Raw genomic sequence first — 24,217 nt, forward strand, 5'->3', positions numbered from 1 at the left:
TACCTTAAAGTTTGCATGCAGATATATATGTTTTCTCTCTCAACAATGTCTGCCTTATTCTATATATTTTTAAGTTAGTCTTTCTTATCTGAAAGTTTGGGTGCAGATAGATGCGATGTGAACTTTCTGTTAAGTTTTGAACATTTTTTTGCAAATCTGTTTTCCCCAGTTCCCCTCTGTCCCACGGAGCTGGGAGAGGGAATTTGTGGAGCCTGTGATTTTTCAAAGCCGGCCCGAGCTTTTTTGTTTGCTGTTTGTTACCGTTCTAAACAAGATGGGATCTGGCCAGGGTTGTTATAGTAACTGCTCAGATTTCCTCAAGAGAAGGGAAAAAAAATAGCAGCGGGCCCCATTCATGCCTTGCTGCAGCTCTCCATTCAGAGAGCTCTGGAGAGGGGAGGTGATTTCGGTGATTTCAGGGACAAAACCACATCCCTGTAACGAGCACAGTTATAGAATTATTTATATTGAATTGTGCATCGTCATATATGGGTGTATTTATAGATAGAAATAGTAGTTAATGTAACAGAATGTAATATAAATAATGGTTAGTATAATGTAATGCAATATATAGAATAGATACATAATATAATAATATAATCTAGTGTATAATAATATAATATGGTGTAATAATGTAGTATAGTAAATGTAATGTGATGTAATATGTAATGTAATGTGATGTAATATATAATGTAATGTGATGTATATATAATATAATATATAATATAATACAATACAATATGTAATGTAATATACAATGTATAATATAATATAATATAATATAATATAATATATAATATAATATAATATAATATAATATAATATAATATAATATAATATAATATAATATAATATAATATAATATAATATAATATAATATAATATAATATAATATAATATAATATAATATAATATAATATGTGTGGGGCGCCCTGGGGCAGCGGGAGCTGTCCCTGCCCACCCTGGGGTGCTGTCCCTGCCCACCCTGGGGAGCTGTCCCTGCCCACCCTGGGGAGCTGTCCCTGCCCACCCTGGGGTGCTGTCCCTGCCCACCCTGGGGAGCTGTCCCTGCCCACCCTGGGGTGCTGTCCCTGCCGTGGCTCTGTGGGTGCTGTCCCTGCCCACCCTGGGGTGCTGTCCCTGCCCACCCTGGGGTGCTGTCCCTGCCCACCCCCGGGTGATCCGTGTTCTGGGTGCTCAGCTCCCTGCTGTTCCCTTGCAGAGCCGCCTGAAGGAGGCCGTGCAGCTGCTGGAGGATTACAAACACGGCACCCTGCCCCCAGGAGTCACCAACAAAGAGGTCAGAGGGGAAAACTCAATTTCTGCTTCTTCCTGCGGCTCGGAGGGGAGGGCTCTGCTGAGGGTGTTTCTGTGCTCAAATACCCGCTGCTCACACAATTAAAGGGGGAAAAAGTCATTTTTTCAGGGGGATGAAAGCTTTTGTCACTCCTGTGAGTTCTCTAGCAACAGCTGTGTGGCCTCTACCCCTGTTATTATTATTATTATTTCTGCGCAATAATTCCCATTTCTGCCCAGATGCCAGCCTGGTTTGGGCTGCTGCAGCCCCTGCTGCAGCTGTGGCAGTGATCTCTCCCAGACCACATCACTCCTGTTCCCTGGACTTTTCCCCAGTACTCCTCTGCACATGGAACTTGTGGGAGCAGCGATGAGGATTTCAGAGGAATCAAACTGCTTTGGAGTATTTTACCTCCAAGTCAGTGCCATGAAACAAAAAACGGCAATTTTTTTTGGTGGGTGTTACCTCAAACTCTTCCCCGTTCCTGTCCATGACCGTGACACCAACCCAGGGTTTTTTTATGGCTCTGTTTGTGCATCCAGGACAAAAGGAATCAGTTCTGTGTGATTTAATGTCCTATAACGGTGGATTGATGTCAGGGCTGCCTGAGGGGATGTACGGAGCAGCAGTTCCTGTGCACTCCCAAATAATTCGGGATGGAAGTGCTGGGGAGCCTTTCCCCCACACCCTGTAGGTCAGAAAACCTCTTTTACCTTTTTTCTCTGCTCACAAGTGACAATTTCTTCTCATCAAAGACAAATACAGGAGGTAAATGAAGGAAATTAAAATTCCTGCTCACTTCAGAAAGGGACAGCTGGTGTGGTAGGTGCTGTGCTGGGGAAGAGGAACAGCTTCCAGAAAAAATAAATGGGAAATTGTCACAAGGCAGTGGCCTGCTGCTCTCCTGATGTCACTGTGCTCTTCCCAGCAGCATCCGATGGGAAGGAGGGGCTGGGGAGGAGGGAAGGACTGGGGAGGAGAAGGGGTTGGGGAGGAGGGAGGGATTGGGAAGGAAAAGGGATGGGCAGGAGAAGGGCTTGGGAAGGAGGGAAGCACTGGGAAGGAGAAGGGGTTGAGAAAGAGGGAAGGATTGGGAAGGAGAAGGGGTTGGAAGGAGGAGGGGTGGGAAGGAGAAAGGATGGGGAGGTTGGGAAGGAGGGAAGGACTGGGAAGGAGGGAAGGATTGGGAAGGAGAAGGGGTTGGAAGGAGGAGGGGTGGGAAGGAGGGAAGGACTGGGAAGCAGGAGGGATTGGGAAGGAGAAAGGATGGGAAGGAGGGAAGGACTGGGAAGGAGAAGGGGTTGGAAGGAGGAGGATTGGGAAGGAGGGAGGCAGCAGCAGTGACTCAGCCCCATCTGCCCGAGGCAGATGACACACAGCATCTCTCGGTGACAAACCACGCAGACTTTTGACCTACATTTCACAGAGCCCGACAAAGCCAGGCTCTTCCCAGAGTTCATTCAGAATTCCAGAGGGGGAGAGGCAGCAGAGGCCCCCTGGGTGGAGATCCAGGTGAGGGAGGGGAAGGAAAAAAGGCCTTTTCTGGGAAAAGCTCTATGGTGAGGACGGTGGGTGAGTGGTGACACTGTGCCCATGCCCTTTGGTGTCTGAGGGGTTTGGGTGGGATTGCAGCAAGAGCTGCTCGTGTTTAATAACTGCATTAATTAAACCAAAGCACAGCAGGCCCTGAGTGAGCACCTGCACCCCTGCAGTGTCCCAGGCCAGCAGGACAGGGCTTGGAACACCCTGGGACAGTGGGAGCTGTCCCTGCCGTGGCAGGGCTGCAACAACCTGAAGGTGCCTCCAACCCAATCCATTCCCGATTCCATGGGCAGCTCCCGGGCTGGGATGGGGGAATGGGGCTGGAATGATGTCCCAGGGTGCCACAGCCGCTGTGAAGGGGGTGAGGATGGAGGGACAGGCGGCAGGTGACCCCAGGGAGCCATGGGACACACAGAGCCGTGGTTCTGGGGTGGCTGCAGCTGCCTTGGGGACCTGGGGAAGGATCCCTGGAGCAGCAGGGCTGGTCCTTCTGTGCCCCTGGGGCTGTGGAAACTGGGAAGTGGAATCCCGGTTTCCCAGGAGGGAAATTGGGCAGTAGAGTCATGGAATTGTTCAGGTTGGAAGAGCCCTCTGAGATCACCCATTCCAGCTGTTCCCCAGCACTGCCACCGCTGCCCCATGTCCCCAAGGGCCACAGCCACAGGGTTCTGAACTCCCTCCAGGGATGGGGACTCCACCCTGCCCTTTCCAGGATGGATCTCCCAATGGAATTCTCCCCTGAGGCTGTTCCCTCCCTCCTGTTCCCTGGGAGCAGAGCCCCAGGCCTCTCACTCCCATAGTCCCCACCCCAAATTTGATCCAAAGCCACCTGAAAAATGCATTTTTGCTTTCCTGGAGCTGAGACTGGCAGATTTGCTCACTTTTCCATGCATCACTCTGCAGGATGGGCTCTGGCTGAGAGGCAGCAACCATTTGCAGGTTTCTGGTGCTAATTTGGGGAAGGGGAGCTCTGGAGAGGAGCCTGGTGTGTGGCACACCTGCAGGGGTTGGTGCTGGAATAAGGGACTGAGCCACATCCTGTGTCACAGCCGAGCGTGCCACTGCTCTGCTGCACTGCTGAGGTGGCCACGCGTGGCAGGGCACCAGCAGATGGAGGGAAATGTGATTTTGGACTGATTTTGGGGGGTTTTAGCCCTCTCTGACCGGGATCTGAGGTGATCCCTGTGTGTCCCCGTGGGCGAGGAGTGGGTGCTGGAGCTGTGACCTGGGAACACGGAGTGTGAGTGAGGATAAACTGCAGCTCTTGCTCCTCAGAAGGGCTGGTGGCACTTCAGCGATCTCCAGGCAGAATTGGCTTTATCTCCTTCAAGAGCTGCTTTGGTGGCTCGAACCCCTCGCCTGAGAAACACTGCTCACCTTCAAAAATGTAAAAGCTTTAACACAACCTGATCCAAAATGCAGGAGAAGGCTGAAGGGAGGAGACATTCCGGGAGCAGAGGGCTCTTTCCCATGGGTGCTGATGCACAGCAGTGGGGTTTGGAGTGATCTGTGGGATCCACAACAGGGAGGTTTGGGATCCACAGCAGGGAGGTTTGGAGTGAGCTGTGGGATCCACAGCAGGGAGGTTTGGGATCCACAGCAGTGGGGTTTGGAGTGAGCTGTGGGATCCACAGCAGTGGGGTTTGGAGTGAGCTGTGGGATCCACACTGGGGAGGTTTGGGATCCACAGCAGTGGGGTTTGGAGTGAACTGTGGGATCCACAGCAGGGAGGTTTGGAGTGAGCTGTGGGATCCACAGCAGTGGGGTTTGGAATGAGCTGTGGGATCCACAGCAGGGAGGTTTGGAGTGAGCTGTGGGATCCACAGCAGTGGGGTTTGGAGTGAGCTGTGGGATCCCACAGCAGTTGGGTTTGGAATGAGCTGTGGGATCCACAACGGGGAGGTTTGGAGTGAGCTGTGGGATCCACAGCAGTGGGGTTTGGAATGAGTTGTGGGATCCACAGCAGGGAGGTTTGGGATCCATACCAGGGAGGTTTGGAGTGAGCTGTGGGAGCCAAGCAGCACAGGCTGCCCGGTCCCATACCGCTCCGAGCTGCTGCCCTGGGGGCTGGCAGGGCACACAGAGCCCCACGCTCCCCTCAGAGGCTCCAGAAGCACCTGGGCAGGGCTGTGGCACCTCGAGCAGAGCTCCCTGCCGAGGGAGCAGCTCGGGATGAGTTGTTTTGACAGAGCTCTTCAGCGAGCTCCCGGCTGAGCTCCTGCTGCAGCAGCATTTGACAGAGCTCGAATCCCTGCGCCTCTCATTCAGAAATCCACGGCGAGGGTGGCAGGAGCTCCAGCAGCTCTGTGCAGTCCCTGGCTCCCGCTGAGATGGTTTCAGCACACGAGGAGTGGCAATCGCAGAGCCTAAAGCGATGTGGCAGCACGCGGCTCCTCCGCACGCGGCTCCTCGAAGGGCTCTGGTGGAACCAGCCTGGCTCCGCTGCCTTTCCCAGGCAGGTTTTTCCAAATGAGCTGGAGTGGAACAGCTCTGGGCTATCTAAAGAGAAAAAAGCCTCTCGGGAGCTGCGATTGTGCTGGCGGCACTTGCCCAGGACCAGCTCGGAGGCGGTTTCCAGGAGAAATGCTGGAGCTCTGGCCAGCAGCAGTGCCAGCTCCTGCAGCTCTGCCCCTTCCAGCCTCTCTGCCCTTCCAGAGGCTCCTGCTCTTCCTCCTGAACTGGATTGCACTGCTCAGGGAAGTGCCCATTAACTCAAGGTGGGAAAAAGCCATTTCTGGGGCCTCATTAGCAAAAATGAAGAATTGATCTCTCACCTGTCGATAGCTGCTGCACTGCTGAGAGCTCCTTATTGAGAGGGGCTGTGGGGCTTATTCCTGTATTAGAAAGATGTTTCACAAACAGGATTTTCAGCCTGGTGTATCAATTATGTGGTCAGCAAAACAGAGGAGAAAGAGCTGCTTGATCAGTATTTATTCAGGGGAGCAAGAAAACACACTCCATTTCTTCAGCTGAGCTTATTCCCTTGAGATTTTACTGAAATATTTAAAAGCCAGGCTTGTTTTTTTATGAAACATGCAGCTAAGTTTGTTAAAATGCCCCCAACCCCAAACATTCTGTGCAGTGGGAATACCCCACACTGTCATTAATCTGCCTCCCCAGCAGGGTCTTAGGATTTCCTAATTCTTCTTGAAATGAAAAGTTATCTTTGGTAGTTGCACCTGTTTGGGGTGGTTTTCTGCTCTCTTGGTTGTTTGGGTTAAATATTTGAGGAGGATTAGAGAAGATATTTGGGGGAGAAAGCCCCTGACGGCCTTGGGGAGGTGAATTTGGGTGATGGAACTCTGTGGATGCAGAAACGTTTGATGGAAGCAAGATGTGTTCATTAACAGGGCTGAGAAGTTTTGGAAATTTAGAAATTTTTGCTGTGGGAAGCCCAAGAGAATTGTGGGGTTTGGTGAAATTCCTCCTCCCTGGCTCTGCCTGTCCCCTGGGGCTCCTGCAGAGGCTGAGGTGCAGTGGCAGCTGCTGGTCCCTGTCCCCTCTCATCCCCCTGTCCCAAACACAGGGAGGTGAGGAGGGAAAGGGAATGTGGAGGACCTGTGCTGATGGAGAAACTGCTCCAGTTGTCATTTATGCACCACCTGAATAGTTTGGGTGGGAAGGGACCTGAAATCCCACCCAGAGCCACCCCTGCCATGGGGACACCTCCCACTGTCCCAGGAGCTCCCAGCCCCAGTGTCCAACCTTGGGCACTGCCAGGGATCCAGGGGCAGCCACAGCAAATCTGGGAATTCCAGCCCAGCCAGGAATTCCTTGCCAAGATCCCAGCCCAAGCTCCCCTTTCCCAGTGGGAGCCATTCCCTGGCTCCTGTCCCTCTGTCCCTTGTCCCCAGTCCCTCTCCAGCTCTCCTGGAGCCCCTCAGGGACTCTGAGCATTCCCTGGAATTTTCCCTTCTCCAGGGGAACATTCCCAGCTCTCCCAGCCTGGCTCCAGCCCTGGAGCAGCTCCTGGCCCTGTTATTGCCCTTCCATAAAGGTCCCTTCGTTCTTTGCTCTTTGTGCTCCTCATTTCACCACAGAATCCCAGAAGGTTTCCCTGGAAGGGACCTTAAGGCCACCCAGTGCCACCCCTGCCATGGCAGGGACCCCTCCCGCTGTCCCAGGCTGCTCCTTTAGCTGCTCCCAGGGTCCCTCAGCCGGAATTCCTCAGGGACAGGGACTGGGATGTGCTGAGGGTCCCTCCCTGCCCTGGCTGTCCCTGTCCATGATGTCCCCGAGCTGGATGTCCCTGTGCCCTGGGTGTCCCTTTGCTGGATATCCCTGGGCTGATGCCCCCATGCTGGGGGTTCCCATCCTGGATGTCCCTGTGATGGCTGTCCCTGTCCTGGCTGTCCCCATCCCGCTGTCCCTGTCCTGGCTGTCCCCATCCCTCTGTCCCCGTCCTGCTGTCCCCATCCCGCTGTCCCCGTCCCTCTGTCCCTGTCACCTCTGTCCCAGCTGTCCCTGTCCTGTTGTCCCTGTCCTGTTGTCCCTGTCCCCTCTGTCCCTGTCCCACTGTCCCCATCCCGCTGTCCCTGTCCCCTCTGTCCCTGTCCCCTCTGTCCCCGTCCCCTCTGTCCCTGTCCCGCTGTCCCCATCCCTCTGTCCCTGTCCCCGTCCCACTGTCCCCATGCCAGCCCCGTTCCTGCCCTGCCTGGTGGCTGCTCCCGGGGCTGGCAGGATGTCCCCAGGCCCCGGGGCTGGCAGGATGTCCCCAGGCCTGGTGGCTGCTCCCGGGGCTGGCAGGATGTCCCCAGGCCCCGGGGCTGGCAGGATGTCCCCAGGCCCGGTGGCTGCTGCGAGTGGGAAGGTGCAAATGACACACAGGAGGGCTCTGGGAGCCAATTTGCAGCAGAAGGTGGAGGCTGTAGCAGATCCAATTCCAAGTGCAGGCAGGGCAGGCACTTCCCAAAGAGCCTCCTGGAGGGAATCTCCGCTGGAGGGAAGAGTTTCCATTTCGGGCCGTGGTTTCTGCCCTGGGAGCAGGGGCTGTGGAACTCCAGCCTGCTGAGCAAGGATGGAGAGCAGCCTGCTGAGCAAGGACAGAGAGCAGCCTGCTCAAACCCGACTTCCCTGCTTTGGGAATCTCGCTGTGAGTTCAGCCTCAAACCAAAAGGCTGTGCCAACTGCAGGGTGTCGTGGTGTGGCTTTTGTGCCACTAATCTGTGGGGTTGATTTGAGTCCTTGGAGTGTGTGAGTCCCTCTCCCACCCCGTCCCATGTCAGAATCTGAGCTATTGATGATTCCAGGATTGTAGAAAGTCTCTGTCTGTCAGCCCCGCTGCCAAAGCAGAAGCCATAATTGGTCTGTGCTGTTTCAAGGTTGTTTATTCTGTTTATCTCTAACATGTTCTGCTGCCCTGCCGCAGCTCTGTCCTGCAGGGCAGCGTGTGGGGCTCTGCCCTCAGTGGGATGGTACAAACATTAAATACCACAAACTACCTGTGCTGGATTTACAATAACGTGCCAATATCTGTCACCTACGTTGGACAGTGTGTCCCCAGCCTGAACCAACAGAAAAATGCCAACACCACAGTGAAACATGGAGGGCATGAAGAAGGAGAAAAAGGACAAGGCACACCCAATTTCCTCCATCTTGTCCCCTTTGGACCCCTCATCTAGAATCCTAAAATTTTACTTTTGCACCCGTGCCACACTTAATTATTACTGATATCAAACACTCAGAGCTTGTAATTCATCCTGTAAGACTGAAAACTCTTTTCCATGGACAGAGATCACAGCCAGTGTCTCTGGGGGCTCTGTCCAGGAGGGTTCCTGACCCCTGCCAGGGTCCCAGGGCAGCCAGAGGGAAGCCCTGGATCCCACAGCCCCAGAGCCCAGCACGGAGTGGGGGAACAGACTGGTGCTGGTGGAGGTTGAGGGAAGCAGCACTCAGTGGCTGCCAGCCCCAGAGGGACTGAAATCCCTCCTCTTCATGGCACAGCTGCTTCTCCTGGGTGGTTCTGTGCTCCAGAAAAACCCTTTGCAAGGCTGAGGAACCTGGGCTGTGCTCAGGGTTTGGGCACCAAAGATCTGCCTTGGAGATTTGCAGGTGGGTATCAGCACTGCGGGGATTTAGTGATGAATCTCAGGTTTGTTCACTTCTTCCTCAAAAATACTTCAATTTTCTCAGCTAGAATTCCATGTTTGAGCTGTGTTTCCTTCCCCTTGCAGGCTGAATTTTGGCCTCAGAAATTGGGGTAGGAAGAGCTGCTGAGCTCCTGGTTTAACATTGCCCAGCAGCAGCCGCGGATGCTGGAAAGCTGCTGGGAATTTTCCTGGCAGCCCTGATTTCCCCCACCACCTCCCCAAGCGTGGGACGCAGCCCAGGCAGGCAGGGGAAGGTCCCTCAGCCCTGTCCCTGTCCCTGTCCCTGTCCCCATCCCGGTGCTGCTGCCAGCAGAGAGAGGCAAAGAGCCACACAGCAGCAGCAGCAGCAGCAGCAGGGCTGGGGGCTCTGCAGGGGGAGAGAAGCTTTTCCCCTGCAGCTTCGGAGGGTTTCATGCCAACCAGAGGTTTAAAGGCACAGCTCCTTAATGAAACTGTGAGAAATGCTACTCGGTTTCAAAAAAAAAAAAAAAAAAATTGAAAGGTTTATTAAAACCTGATCAAAAATACAACAGAAGATAGAATAGAGAAAATCTTACAGGACTTTTCCCCACCATGTGCTCACCCACACAATGGAGGTTTTGCCTTTTAACCCTTTAGCCTCTCCCAAAGTTCTGTCCACCGGCTCCTTTTCGCTGTCCAGTGATGGAGTTTACATCCTTAAATCTTGACTGGAGGTCAGCTGCTGCCACAGCGACAAACCAAATGTCCTCCCGAATGTCCCCAGCCCAACCAGCCCTGGTAACAATGCAAGGGGGTAAAACATAACTAAATCTGTAAAACTTCTCTCTATTAATTCTCTAGTAAATATATATACATATGTATATATATATACTTCTCTCTATTAATTGTCTATTAAACGTATACATATATATTTCTCTCTATTAACTCTTTATTAAACATATATATAGATTTCTCTATTAATTGTCTATTAAACATATAGACATATATATATTTCTCTCTTAAATATATATAGATTTCTCTATTAATTGTCTATTAAACATATAGACATATATATATTTCTCTCTTAAATATATATAGACTTCTCTATTAATTGTCTAGTAAACATATAGACATATATGTATTTCTCTCTTAAATATATATAGACTTCTCTATTAATTCTCTATTAAACATATGCATATATATTTCTCTCTATTAAGTCTTTATTAAACATATATATACTTTTCTCTATTAATTGTCTATTAAACATATAGACATATATATATTTCTCTCTTCAATATAAATAGACTTCTCTATTAATTGTCTATTAAACATATAGACATATATATATTTCTCTCTTAAATATATATAGACTTCTGTATTAATTGTCTATTAAACATATGCATATATATTTCTCTCTATTAAGTCTTTATTAAACATATATATACTTTTCTTTATTAATTGTCTATTAAACATATAGACATATATATATTTCTCTCTTAAATATATATAGACTTCTCTATAAATTGTCTATTAAACATATGCATATATATTTCTCTCTATTAAGTCTTTATTAAACATATATATACTTTTCTCTATTAATTCTCTATTAAATATATAGACATATATATATTTCTCTCTTAAATATATATACTTTTCTCTATTAATTGTCTATTAAACATATAGACTTCTCTATTGTCTATTAAACATATACATATAAACTTCTCTCTAATAATTGTCTATTAAACATATATATAGATTTCTCTCTATTAATTGACTATTAAACTATATACATATATATTTCTATTAATTCTCTATTTATATATATATACATATATACATATATACATATATACATATATATATACACATATATACACATATACATATATATATATATATATATATATACACACATATATATACATATATACATATATATATACTTCTCTCTATTAATTCTCTCCTAAACATATATCCATGATATTGCCTTTGAATTGTGGCACGACTGCTCTATCAGAAATGGCAGCTGGTTCACGGAGCTCCCCCGGGCCTGGCAGAGGTGCTGCCCTCGGGCAGGGGGAGGTGCTGCCTGTTCCATTTTCCCTTTTTCCCGAGTTCAGGCGGGAGCTGGCGCGGTTTGCTCCGTGCCCAGACTCGGGGAGGGAGGTGTGAAGCCCTGGCAGTGCAGCAGTGCCACGGCTCTGCCTCTTCTCCCGGCCATGTGTTCCCACTCCCGAGCCGTGCTGTGCCACAGCTGGCTGTGCAGGGAGCTCAGCTCCAGAAAACCCGGCTCCCTTCCCCTTCCCGAAATTCCTCCTCCTCTGCCTCTGCCTCTGCCTCTGCCTGCCCGTGTTCTCCTGGGGGATGGCACGGGGCATCGGGGGTGCTGGGGCTGCTGAAGGGAGGGGGGTAAAAGATACAATTCGATCCAATTTCTATTCAATTTTTTATTTAGATACAATCTTTATCGGTAAAGAATCAACACTAAACCTGCAGCGGAGGCTGGAAATGAATGCAGGGCTCATAAAGCCAGCAATAAGCACCCTGAGCTGTGGATCTTGGCTGACTGAAACCCTTGCAGGTTTGGGGTTTTTGATCCATCTCCCTGTTTGCTGTGGGATCGTGGTTTGGGGAGGAGCTGGGCAGGCACAGCTGGAACAGTTTAAACTCGCCTGATCCTCTCGCTGGGTGTTCCCTGCCCCTCCTGCCTAAATGCCAGAGCGCCCATTTGGGAGCAAACAACCCCAGCGATCCGGCTCCATCGCTGACTGCACCCTCAGCTTCGCCCCTGGGCATCGCGGGGAGAGCGAAAAAAAGGGAAAAATGAAAATTAACCCAGGCCAGGCGATGTGCAGCTCAGCAGAGGTGCTTTGGAGCCAGACGCTGCTGCTCCCCTGCCAGCCCTGCCTGTGCCGCTTGTGACTTCGCACTCCTCTGCCTCTCCAAATGCACTTTTGGCAACTCGCTGCTTCCAAACTCTTTCATTTCTCCCCCATTAGGATCGGTGAAGCGAAAAGAGGCTCGGCGGCTTAATGGGCACGTATTTATTGCTGTGTTCTTGCCTCAATCAGCTTAGCAGCGGGGAGAGCCGCTCCGGCCGCCCCGGCCCAGCGGAGGACGCTGAATCCATCAGGGGCTAAGAGCCGCCCTTTTGGGGAATAATGGCTTTTCCTGACGGTGTTGATGAAGAGCGAAGAGGTCCATTTGCAGTAAACTGTAATTTTCCCCCCCTCTGGTCTCCTGCGGGATGCGATAGAGCCGGGATGTGTCCTTGTCCTGCTGCTGCCTTTTCTTGGCAGGAAAGTGCCCCTTGTTTTGGCCAAAGGTTCTCGGTGTCACTGAGGTGAGTGGGGTTTAGGCATCACCGGAGGACGAAAGGCACGGAGGGAGCTGCAAATGCACCTCCAAGGAGCATCCCTGGTCCCGGGTGCTGCTCCTGCTGCTGCTCCTCGGCCACAGACCGCCTTGGTTTGCTCCATCACTCGGGATTTGGGGAGCTCATCCCAAGTTTCAGAGCCGATTACATCTGCCAGCTTGGTGTGGCTAAAATGAGATGAAACAAATCTGATCTGGAGCGACCTGAGCTGGATTAGGGAGCCCAGGGAGGGGCTGGGCACCCCCAAAGGTGCCATCCAACCCAAACCATGCGCGATTCCAGCGGCATCCACCTCCTCTGCAGCCCTGGGGCAAGGATGGTTTGCAGTGAATGATGCTCACTCTGCTGAAGCCTTTCCAGGAGAGTGCTGGGAGGATTAATTAGTTAATGTTTATTGAGTGCTGGGAGGCTGCACCGTGTTATTTCAGAGCTGATTTTATCCGTGGGGACTCGATTCTGGTTCCACCCACTCTTGGTTTGGGATCTGGCAGCAGCTCCTGGTGCCGGGAATCAGCAGGGCCAGGGCAGGGAACGGAGCTGGGAAGGGGCTGGAGAGTTCCTGAGGGAGCTGGGAAGGGGCTGGAGAGTTCCTGAGGGAGCTGGGAAGGGGCTGGAGAGTTCCTGAGGGAGCTGGGAAGGGGCTGGAGAGTTCCTGAGGGAGCTGGGAAGGGGCTGGAGAGTTCCTGAGGGAGCTGGGAAGGGACTGGAGAGTTCCTGAGGGAGCTGAGGGGGCTCAGCCTGGAGCAGAGGAGGCTCAGGGGGACCTTGTGGCTCTCACAGCTCCTGCCAGGAGGGGACAGCCAGGGGGATTTGGGATCTGTTCCCAGGGAACTGGGACAGGAGGAGAGGGAACGGCCTCAGGGGAGCCTCAGGGTGGACATCAGCAGGAATTTCCTCATGGAAAGGGTACTCAGGCCTTGGAAGTGCCCGAGGAGGTTTGGAGTGCCCATCTCTAGAGGGATTTCCAAGCCCTGTGGATGTGGCACTTGGGGACGTGGGCAGTGGTGGCCCTGGCAGGGCTGGGGATGGTTGGGTGTGATTGTCTGAAATCTTTTCCAACCTGAACAATTCCCTGATTTTCTGATTCCTCTCGGTGACCCAACAATGCTCAGAAAGGCAAAGGAATTTTGGCACCCAGGAAGAGCTTCAGGTGCCTCCTGTGCTGCCTCATTTCAGCAGCAGGAGGGGCAGAAATGAACAGAGCCTCTGAGATTTATCCCACTCGTGGGCTCTGTTGAGCTTTGTGTCCTGAAGAGCCAAAACCTCCCTATTGCCAAGATTTTAGGAGCAGGGCTGTAAAAACTCCTCTGGGGAGATTTCCTGTGAGGAACAAGAAGAGCTATGGGATGGTGTTACCTGGTTTTCCAGGTTTATCAGGAATGCCAGACTGCTCCAGATCTGTGAGCAGCTGGAGCTGGGCTGGTTTTTTCCTCTTATTTCAATCAATGAAACAACTGGGATTATTGGGGAAGCACATCTGGATTGAGGCTGCCCTCCCGAGGGCCGGGAAGGGAGATGGAGCGCTCCGGGAGGAGCTTGGCTGCATCCCACCTTCTGCACCACCCAATATTTGGAATTCAGCGTGGGCTGGGTGATCCGAGCTGTGCTTTAATAAACCTCACAAGCCCCGGAGTGTGAAACCACTGGCAGCTCCTGACGGGGTGCAAACTCCAGGCTGTTACCTCGTTAAATCTGCATTTCCTGGGCGCAGGCGGGGTGGTGGAAGGTGAGAACATCGCTGGTGGAGCAGGACGGGAACGGCTTTTGAAATGGGACTGGCTGGACAGAGGAAATCAATTAACTAAAAATACTGTTTTTTCAATGATTTCCTCTTCAGCCCGTCCTTCCAAAGGGGTTTTGTTGTGTAATGGGGCAGAGTCCAGCCCAGGCAGAGCCCACTGAGGGCTCTGGGCAGGACTTCAGCCCCTGGGCTTTCCTTTCCACGCTGGGCTCATCTACCCCGTGACTCCTAATTAGTTCTTTGTCTATAACTGTGCCTTGTCATGATGAGTGATTAATGAGTGATTCATCAATAAGGGCTTTTCTCCAGGCAGTTATTCCTGGCCTGGCATAGCTGGAGCAGCACCCATGGATTTAGGATCAGGTCTCAAAGGGTGGCACCAGGTGCTTTTCAGATGAAGGATTAGTTTGGATTAGGGATAAGGCAGGAGATTTTTATGGAGGAGGTGACAAATAAATTCCTGTCTCTGAGTGCAGGACTGTGGAATGTTCCTGTGTTTAATAGGAGGAGGCTCATCCATTAAGGAGAACTGGAACCCTCCGTGCTGTTTTTATAGTGACAGGTGTTGGTGAAGAGATTGGGGCTGGATGGATTCTTTAAATAAATTCTTTTTTTTTTTTTTTAAACTATCTCTAAGCTGCAATTCTGCTGCTAAATAAGGATTGCTAATGAATGTCCTGACAAGCAAAGATCACATCTATTCCCAAGATTTTTAACAGTCTCCATCCCCTCACCGCAGCTTTGGTTCTCTTCAGATTTTGGTGGGCTTTGAGACTCTGCCTTAAACATCATCGTGGTATTTAAGGTGATGTTTCTGGGTTACTGAACTCAGCTCCTGAGTTCATAAATTCACAGAATGCTGGAGTGGTTTGGGTTGGGAAGGGACCTCAAATCCCATCCAGAGCTACCCCATCCATGGCAGGGACACCTCCCACTGCCCCAGGAGCTCCCAGCCCCAGTGTCCAACCTGGCCTTGGGCACTGCCAGGGATCCAGGGGCAGCCACAGCAAAGCTGGGAATTCCAGCCCAGCCAGGAATTCCTTGCCAAGATCCCAGCCCAAGCTCCCCTTTCCCAGTGGGAGCCATGCCCTGGCTCCTGTCCCTCTGTCCCTTGTCCCCAGTCCCTCTCCAGCTCTCCTGGAGCCCCTCCAGGGACTCTGAGCATTCCCTGGAATTTTCCCTTCTCCAGGGGAACATTCCCAGCTCTCCCAGCCGTTCCTCCCAGCAGAGCAGCTCCATCCCTGGGATCATCCTGGAGCCTCCTCTGGGCTCTCTCCAGCAGCTCCAGCTCCTCCCTGTGCTGGCACCCCCGAGCTCAGGGCTTTAAAACTGCTGCAGGTGGTGACAGAAATGACGACTCTTCCTGAAAAAAACTGTAGAAAAATCAGATCCTGGAGAGGACGGGTGGAAATCTCTTCCATGGGTCCTGAGAAGGTGGGTCTGAGACCACTTGTGACAGCTGGAGCTGATTCCTGCCCGTCCATGGGCGATCTCTCCTGACCTGACCCGTGTGGTGTCCCCTGATCTGACCTTGGGGAGAGCTGCAGGGGCACAGGCTGGGGCAAAGTGACCCCTCCTGCCTGCTGGAGTGGAGAGTGGGACGTTGGAATAACATTGCTCCAGCCCTCAGGTCTTTCCTGGTGTAATCCCACCCCTGAGCACCCAAAACTGGTGCAGGGCTCTGAGCCATCCAAGGCTCCTCTCCGTGCCAGGAGCCCCTCCTGATCCAGGCTGGCCCTACCCAGCCATCCTGGACTGAAATCCAAAGCCCAGCACGGAGCTGGAGCCGTTCCCTGTGCTCCAGAGCAGATTTCCCCCTTTCCCAGTGGGGTGGATGAGGTGGGAGTGTGGCTGCTCCTCCAGGACGGCTGGAGAGGGTGGGAATGGAATCCCCCCAAAAGCCCAGACTGCTCCCCAAAGCAACCCCGGGCTGGCAGAGCTGCCGGGGAGCTGGAGCTGCTGGAAAACGCTGCAGACAGAACAGGAATTAGAGGAGAAAGAAGTGAAAATGAGCTGGCAGAATCCTGAGGTGACTCATCAGGTGCATCTTGTGAAGTCTCTTTGGAGAAGTAATGAAACCGCGTGTTCTAACAATATTTGCACTGCAGCAGGGAAAGGCATAAATATTGGGATCAATTAATGAAATTAGAGAATTTGACCAAAAAAGCCCTCGTGCTGGCTCAGAAACCATCCCTCTTCCTTTTTGCTGGTGTCAGTGCCTGCAGTTGGAGAGGAAAAGCCCACAGTTCTGTTTCCCAGCCCGTGCAGAGGGGATCCGGGCAGCTCTGGGGTCCCTGGGACGTGCTGGGGAGCCCCAGGAATCCCCCCTGACCCCGTGGAAGTTCTGCAGCTGCTGGGCAGGCAGAGAGCTGCTGGCTGGGCCTGGAGCCCCCTTCCCTTTGGCTTTTGGGGTTTAGACCCACCTGGCCTTCAGCACCCGTGAGGATGGTCCTTTGTGTGCCCCAGCCTGGGAAAGGGGGAACGGTGATTTTCCTTAGGAAGGGAACTTTTCCTCAGGACAAGTCCCGTGTCTGTGTGACATTTAGATCCTCCGTTCCTCACCACAGGCAGTGGAGTTCATCACAGAGCTTCATTTTGGAGCGTGGCATGAACTGGGAGTGACATTTGGGGTTGTTGGTACCAGTGGGTCAATTAATGCAGTTTTTAGCAGGTTAATTGCTTTATTCCAACAGCATTTAAATGGATTTATATTTGGGACTGGCAACAAACCTGGGGTGAGGGATGAGGCTTAGTGAACACCCTGAACACCTGATGTGAAGCGCCTGGGTGGGTTTTGGAGGGGAAACCGTGAGCCAAAAAGAGCCATCGCCATCCTGGGATGTGGCAGCAGCAGGAGCAGAACCCCACAGGTTCTCCTGGCCCGGGATTGGCACCGGCACAACTCTCCTTGGAATAATTCCCCTGGATGCTGGCGGCCTCCACGCAAGAGGATGTTGACAAATTGGAGAGGAGCGAAGGAGCCACGAGGGTGGGGAGAGATTGGCAGAGGAGCCTTGCCAGGGAAGCAGCCAGGCTCCTGGCTCGCAGGGAAATTGGGGGTTTAAATGGAAATGGGGCTCAAAGGGCGGCTTGGCAGCTCCTTGAGGGCAGAACAGGCCCCGCCAGAGCTCTGGGGCTGAACACGGGTTTGTAACAGCAGAACCCAGCGAGTGCTGGGACCCTGCAGAGCCCTGGTCCCCACCCCTCTCTGAGCACATCAGCCTTTGGGGTGATAATTGGGGTTTGGGGGTCACCTGTGGAGGAACCCCCCTGCCTTGGGGAAGGAAGGGTGAGCCCTGGGCTGGGGCTGTGCCCGGGGTCTCCTCCCTGTCCCCTCCCGCACCTCTCAGGGGATGTTTCCTCCTCCAGCCCCACACCTGGAGCCAGGTTTGGGGGTTTTGAAGCTGTCAGAGGCAGCAGTGAGAGTTCTAAACCAAATTTTTCCCCTCTGTGCGCGTTTCTCGGTGCATTTAAAAGCGAGAGCTGGTGGCTGTTTATTCCATTTATTGGAAGGCCGGGGTGTATTTGAGGAGCTCCTGGTGTTCCCTGCAGGGCTTCTTGCCCCACCTCTGCTCCCCAGCAGGGCTGGATTTCCGCAGGAAGCTCATCCAGGGAGAGCCTGTGCTAAATTTACCTCGAGATCAGCGTGCAGCAGAGAATTCGGGGTTTGTAAAGCTCTGAAGTCTGGCTGTTCTCGTTTTTCTTCCCATTTAATACAAGTTTAATGTTGTCTCTCACTGGCCTCGCTGCCCACGCAGGTGTGAGTGAGCTCAGGTGTGTAAAGAGTCTTTAAATCCATCCTGGGGGCTGCAGAAAATGAGCTTTTTGTCCCAATCCCTTGTATTTGTTTATAACAGCAGTTAAAAGATGAATATTTGGGATAAAACTACACTGGTGGTTTTTTTTTTTTTTTTTACATTTAATGTTCTCTTTTGTTTTTTTTTTTCCAGCTGTGGGGAGCTCAAAAAATCAAACAGGTAATACACTTTAAAAATATTTTCAATTTTCCTTATTATTTTCAAGTGTTGCTGCTTTTTCCTGTCCTCCCTCGTTCCCTTTGCCAGTTGCTGTTTTGCCTTCCCATGGAAATGTAAATGCAGAGAACACTCTGCCACCAAAGAGCCTGATTTTTTTTTTATATATATTTATATATTTTGATGTCTTCATTTTCTCCTTCCTGTCTAGTCAAGAGCTTTCTTGTCTCCAGTTTTTTGCAAATAGTTTGACAGTTCCTTGGGAAGGTTTGTGCCTGTGCTGTACCTTCCTCCCTGCACTCCCAGATCCTTTGGGAATTGATTTCTCCTTCCCAGTTAATTCCAGTGCAGCCTCCTGGGCTTGTCAGAAAATTTGGGGGGAAATGTGGGTGAAAATGGGCCCAGTGAGCTTTGCTGCTGCTGATCAGTAAAGCAGATTTAGGGTTTTTTTGGGAGGTTGGGATCTCCAGAGGCACCAGGGCTGGCTGAGGAGCTGTGGGGGCACATCAAGGTTGGAATTCCTGGAAAATCCAGAAATTCACCAGGTCCTGTCTGGGGTTTTTTGGGTGTCCCCTATGGGGCCATCCAGGGAGGGCTGGACCTGCCTGTTGGTGTCCCAGCTCGTGCTGGGGCAGGGGGGAGAAGGTTCTGGAATGGGATCCACTTTGTCAGAAGGTTCTGGAATGGGATCCACACCTGCAGTGGGGAGAAGGTTCTGGAATGGGATCCACACCTGGAGAGGGGAGAAGGTTCTGGAATGGGATCCACTTTGTCAGAAGGTTCTGGAATGGGATCCACTTTGTCAGAAGGTTCTGGAATGGGATCCACTTTGTGAGAAGGTTCTGGAATGGGATCCACACCTGCAGTGGGGAGAAGGTTCTGGAATGGGATCAACACCTGGAGATGGGGAGAAGGTTCTGGAATGGGATCCACACCTGGAGAGGGGAGAAGGTTCTGGAATGGGATCCACTTTGTCAGAAGGTTCTGGAATGGGATCCATACCTGGAGAGGGGAGAAGGTTCTGGAATGGGATCCACACCTGCAGTGGGGAGAAGGTTCTGAACTGAACCCACCCATTGTGTTTGGGCCTCGGGGGTTTTGGGGTCTCAGCTGTGACCCCTCTGCTTCCCCTGCAGGATAAAGGGATTTTTCTCCTCACCCTCCCCATCCCTCTGCCACAGGCAGGGCTTTTCCCGTTTTTCCTACCCGACATTTCAGGACATGGTGGAGAACATGGTGGAGGACATTTCAGGACACGGTGGAGGACATTTCAGGACATTTCAGGACATGGTGGAGGACATTTCAGGACATTTCAGGACATTTGAGCTCGATGGAGGTGCTGAGAACAGGCAGGGACAGAAAATCATTCTCCTTTTCCCTCCTCAGGCTGCCTTTCCTGGGGCTGGGGTACAGCTGTGGGTGGCTTTTGGGGACACAGTGCCAAGAAAAGGCCACTCTTTGTATGTGAGGGTCAATTATTTCCTCCTAAACCATTAAATGATGCTCTCGAATGTAAATTTTTAATTGAATTGAATTAATTACTGCTGGGAGGGGTTTTGGAGGGGCTGCTGAGCCCAGACTGCCTTTGGTGACAGCGAGGAGGGTCCCAGGTGGGGAAATTCGGGGGCTTGGTGCTCACAGGGGGTTTTAGGAGCTGAGGGGTGGCTTTGCTGTGCCCTGTGCCCTCACTGTGACTCTCTGGTGACACTTTTCCAGGCCATCATCCACCCCGACACCAACGAGACCATCTTCATGCCTTTCCGAATGTCAGGTAGGAACGTCCCAGCCTTTTCTCTTGGAATTTGGATAAAATACGGGGGGGGGGGGGTCTCCTCTTTTTGAACTGAACCTTGTCAACATTTAGACCAAGATCAGGAAGGAATTCCAACACCAAAATCCCTTTGCAAGTGAGGAAAATGAGGATACTAAATTCCACTGTGAGATTTAGTGCTTAATATTCCCTTTTCCTCTTTCCTTTTTCCCTTTTCCTTTTCCTTTTCCTTTTCCTTTTCCTTTTCCTTTTCCTTTTCCTTTTCCTTTTCCTTTTCCATTTTTCTTCTCCCTTTTCCATTTTCCTTTCCCTTTTCCCCTTTTCTCTTTCCTTTCTCCTTTTTCCTTTCCCTTTTCCCCTTTTCTTTTTCCTTCCTCCTTTTCCCTTTCCTTTTCCCCCCTTTCCTTCCCCCTTTCCTTTCTCCTTTCTCTTTCCCTTCCTCATGGAGGCGACAGGCACTTCCTATTTTAACTGGACCCCAGCCAGAGCCTTTTCTGGCATTTTTGAGGGATCTGTCACCATTGGGAGCATTTAATTTTGCAGTAAATGGCAAAACTTGCTGCCCACAACTTCAGGGCTGTAAAGTACAGGTCAGCAGTGACCCATCCTCACTGGATGAAGAGGAGGGGGCTGGGGGGGGTTCATTCCCCAGGAAAGAGTGGGATGATCCCTGTTTTTCCATGGGTTATGATATCTTATAGCCCAGCACCGGGATTCTGGGGAGGATCAGCTTCTCTGTGCTTTAATGAGCTGTTTAATGATTAAAAATTAAATTTAAAAGCTCTCTGGGGTTGCCCCACCATGCTCTGGTCCCCAGCAGCTCTTCTGGGGATGCCAGTGCGGCCCTGGTGCTTTTCCAAGAGATTTATTTAAACAAACAGGACCTTTCCCATGGGTTTGGGTACAACATCTTCAGCTGATCTGGGCACAGGGAAAACTCTCAGGGTTGGGGGTTTGTGCTCAGTGTTTGGGGGATGATGCTGAGGGTGGAGGGGGCAGAGAAGCCAGGACCCTCTGCTTCGCTGCCTTGTCCTGTATTTGTCTTCCAAATTTTGCTTCCTCTCAGGTCTTTGCCCTTTTTGGTTGTAAATTGGATGCAGGAAGTGAATTCAGTAATATTGGGAAAAAGCTCTGAGACCTTCTCGTGGAAGTCAGAGAGATGAATTATAATTAGCACAGGAATTGGCAGCCACAGCAGGGGGAAAATGTGAAGCGTCTGATTTTTGTGCTGCTCAATAAAATTTGAGGAAAAGGCTTTGGAGAGCTCGAAAAGCAAATAAAGGATGGGAAAAGCAGGAGGATGCTGCAGCCCTTGGCTGGAGTTCAGGGTGTCCCAGGGTGGTGGCACTGAGGGCACCAGGAGTCCCTCAATTGGGACATTAAATCAAATTCATTAATTTATTGTTTTCCCCCGCAGGTTACATCCCCTTTGGAACCCCCATTGTAAGTATTTGGTTGTGGGCACAGGAAATGATTTCTGAGCACAGTTCTGCACACTCAGCTGGTGCCATTCCCCAGCATTCCCCACTCCCTGTACCTCTGTCAGTACTGAGGTATTGATCAATTATCTATCGGGTTATTGGTGAATTAACCCAACCTCTACTTGAGGCTGTTTATCTCCTATTGAGGTTATTCATCTGTTCATATATTGATGTTATTTATCGATTCTGTATGAGAACATTGATGAATTATCCCAGCCTCTGGTTGAGGGTATTTATCTGTTATTAAGGGGGTTTTATCCATTAATATATTGAGGTTATTTATCTCCTATTTATGAGCTTATTTAGGAATTTACACAACCCCTGAGGTATTTATTTATCTATTATTGAGGTCATTTTTCTATCAATATATTGAAGTTATTTATCTATTATTATTTTTTATATCTATTGAGGTTTTGGATGAATTAATCCAACCCCTATTTAAGGTTATTTATCTATTATTGAGGTTATTTATTTATTAATATATTGAGGTTATTTATCTATTGTCTACCAGGTTATTGATGAATTAACCCAGCCTCTGTTTGAGGTTATTTAGCTGCTATTGAGGTTGTTTATTTATTCAAATAGGGAGGTTATTTTTTATTAAATATCAGGTTATTGATGAAATGACCCAGCCTCTTTTTGAGGCTAATTATCTATTATCGAGGTTATTTCTCTATCAATATATTCAGGTTATTTATCTGTTATCTATCAGGTTATTGATGAATTAATCCAACCCTTTCCTTTCAAGGGTATTTATCTACTGTTGAGGTTATTTTTCTATCAATATATTGAGGTTATTTTTTGTTAAATATCAGCTTACTGATGAATTAACCCAGCTTCTGTTTGAGGTTAATTGTCTACTATTGAGGTTATTTATTTTTTACCATGTTAAGGTTATTTATCTGTTATCTATCAGGTTATTGATGAATTAATCCAACCCCTATTCGAGGTTATTTATCTACTATTGGGGTTATTTATTTATTCATATGGAGAGGTTATTTTGTATTAAAAATCAGGTTATTGATTAATTAACCCAGCCTCTGTTTGAGGTTATTTGTCCATTTAACATCCACAACCTCCCTCAGCACCTTCATCTTTCCCTCTGGAAAGCTGAAGTTGTTGCTGGCAAAAATGCAACTCCTGCAACTCTCAGATTGCATTTTTGGACACTTTTATTTTGCATTTCTGTGCTTCAAGGCACTCCAGCTCAGCCAGGCTGGGTGCTCTCGTTTGGGTTAATTAATCCAAAAAGATGAAGAGGAAAGGGGAAAGATGGAGGTGCTGAAGGAGGCTGTGGGAATGATGTTAAATGGATAAAAAACTCAATTAGAGGCTGGGTTAATTCATCAATAACCTGATATTTAATAAAAAATAACCTCTCTATATGAATAAATAAATAACCTCAATAGTAGATAATTAAACAGAGGCTGGGTTAATTCATAATAACCTGATAGACAATAAAAAATAACCTCTCCATATGAATAAATAAATAACCTCGATAGTAGATAAATAACCTCAAACAGAGGCTGGGTTAATTCATCAATAACTTGATATTTAATAAAAAATAAGCTCAATATGTTAATAGATAAATGCCTTCGAATAGAGGTTGGGTTAATTAACCTCCTGTGGTTGTGGCTGAGGGGGATTTCTCCTTGTTTTTGGGAATTTTGGGGGTGTTTGGGTGCTCTCCATGGCCAAAGGCAGAAGGGAGAGAATTCTGCCTGTTCTCCTCCTGCTGAACCATCACCTCCAAACAGGAAGGGTTAATTCAGCCCAGCTTTGTGGGAAACTGAGGCACACTTTTCCCAAAAAAACTGGAGTCAAGAGGCATTTTATCCCCAAAACCACCAGCTCCTGCTTCAGCTTATTGGTTCATTAAAATGGTCAAAGGGGCAAAATACACTAAATTTAATTTCCTTAAACCCAGCGGTGCTCAGGGTCTGGGTTGGGGCTGTCACCCTTCCCAAAGGAGGCTGGTGACCCCAAAAAGGAGGTTGATAACCCCAAAGGAGGCTGGCGACCCCAAAAAGGGGGCTGGTGACCCCAAAGGGGGCTGGCAACCCCAAAAAGGAGGCTGCTGACCCCAAAAAGGAGGCTGGCGACCCCAAAGAAGGCTGGTAACCCCAAAAAGGAGGTTGGTAACCCCAAAAAGGAGGCTGGCGACCCCAAAGGAGGGGATCAGCGGGGCTGCTGCTGTTTGTTGTGGTGGGCAAAGCTTCGGTGGGAACTTTGTGTGGGGCATTTTAAAAGAAAAGGTTAAACAAAAACGAGCTAACGATCAAATTGACAATGAAATCGGCCCCAATCCAGAGCTGTCAGAGGAGCCGAGAGCTGTCAGATGAGCCCAATTTCAGGAGCTGTAAAGGATAAACTGGAACCTCTTGTCATTTAGAAAAAAAAAAAAAGAAAAAAAACCCCAAACGTTTCAAATGTTAAAATTAAAATGTAACATTTATGCCAATCGATCTGTGAAATTTAGTGACAAAATTGGCAGCCTGCTCCAGCATAAAAACAGTTTGAGTCTTGTATTCCACAAAGGGGGATGGGATTTCCTCAAGAGAGGCTCGGGCTGGTCCCCGAGGAGGATTTGTCCCTGTCCCCAGGTGGGGTTTGGGGTCAGAGTGATGCCCCGAGCCGTGAGCGGGGTGGGGATGAGCAGTTTAGGGCCGTGCCCCTCTGCAGCCCCTGCAGAATAATCCAGTCTGGGGTAGCTCATTGTGAAGGGGATTAAGGCTTTGGGGGAATAATGGGATCTCGGCAGCAGCTCCCCTGACACCTCCAAATCCCAAATCCCAAATCCTGCGATGTCCCTTGCCCTGGGCTTGGCCTCTCCATCCTTTTGGAGCTGGGTTGGGGCTGAGTTGGGCAGGGGGACAAGCTGGGCTCTGGGTGGGTTTGGGGCTGAGTTGGGCAGGGGGGACAGGCTGGGCTCTGGGTGGGTTTAGGGCTGAGTTGGGCAGGGGGACAGGCTGGGCTCTGGGTGGG

The 24,217-nt window shown here is 50.0% G+C and overlaps 1 protein-coding gene across 2 annotated transcripts in view; it reads left to right on the plus strand.

Annotated features, from left to right (window-relative positions):
* SFXN5 (sideroflexin 5) overlaps window positions 1-24,217 on the plus strand; it is a 92,985-nt gene that overhangs the window by 12,985 nt on the left and 55,783 nt on the right. For both annotated transcript variants that reach the window (XM_041715551.2, XM_072927816.1), the window contains 4 exons: window positions 1,223-1,300; window positions 17,957-17,983; window positions 19,697-19,751; window positions 21,169-21,194. In XM_041715551.2, coding sequence (XP_041571485.1) covers window positions 1,223-1,300; window positions 17,957-17,983; window positions 19,697-19,751; window positions 21,169-21,194 — 186 coding nt within the window. The remainder of the gene's footprint in view (window positions 1-1,222; window positions 1,301-17,956; window positions 17,984-19,696; window positions 19,752-21,168; window positions 21,195-24,217) is intronic.

The sequence above is a fragment of the Taeniopygia guttata genome, chromosome 4, assembly GCF_048771995.1.
Source record: "Taeniopygia guttata chromosome 4, bTaeGut7.mat, whole genome shotgun sequence".
NCBI lineage: Eukaryota > Metazoa > Chordata > Aves > Passeriformes > Estrildidae > Taeniopygia > Taeniopygia guttata.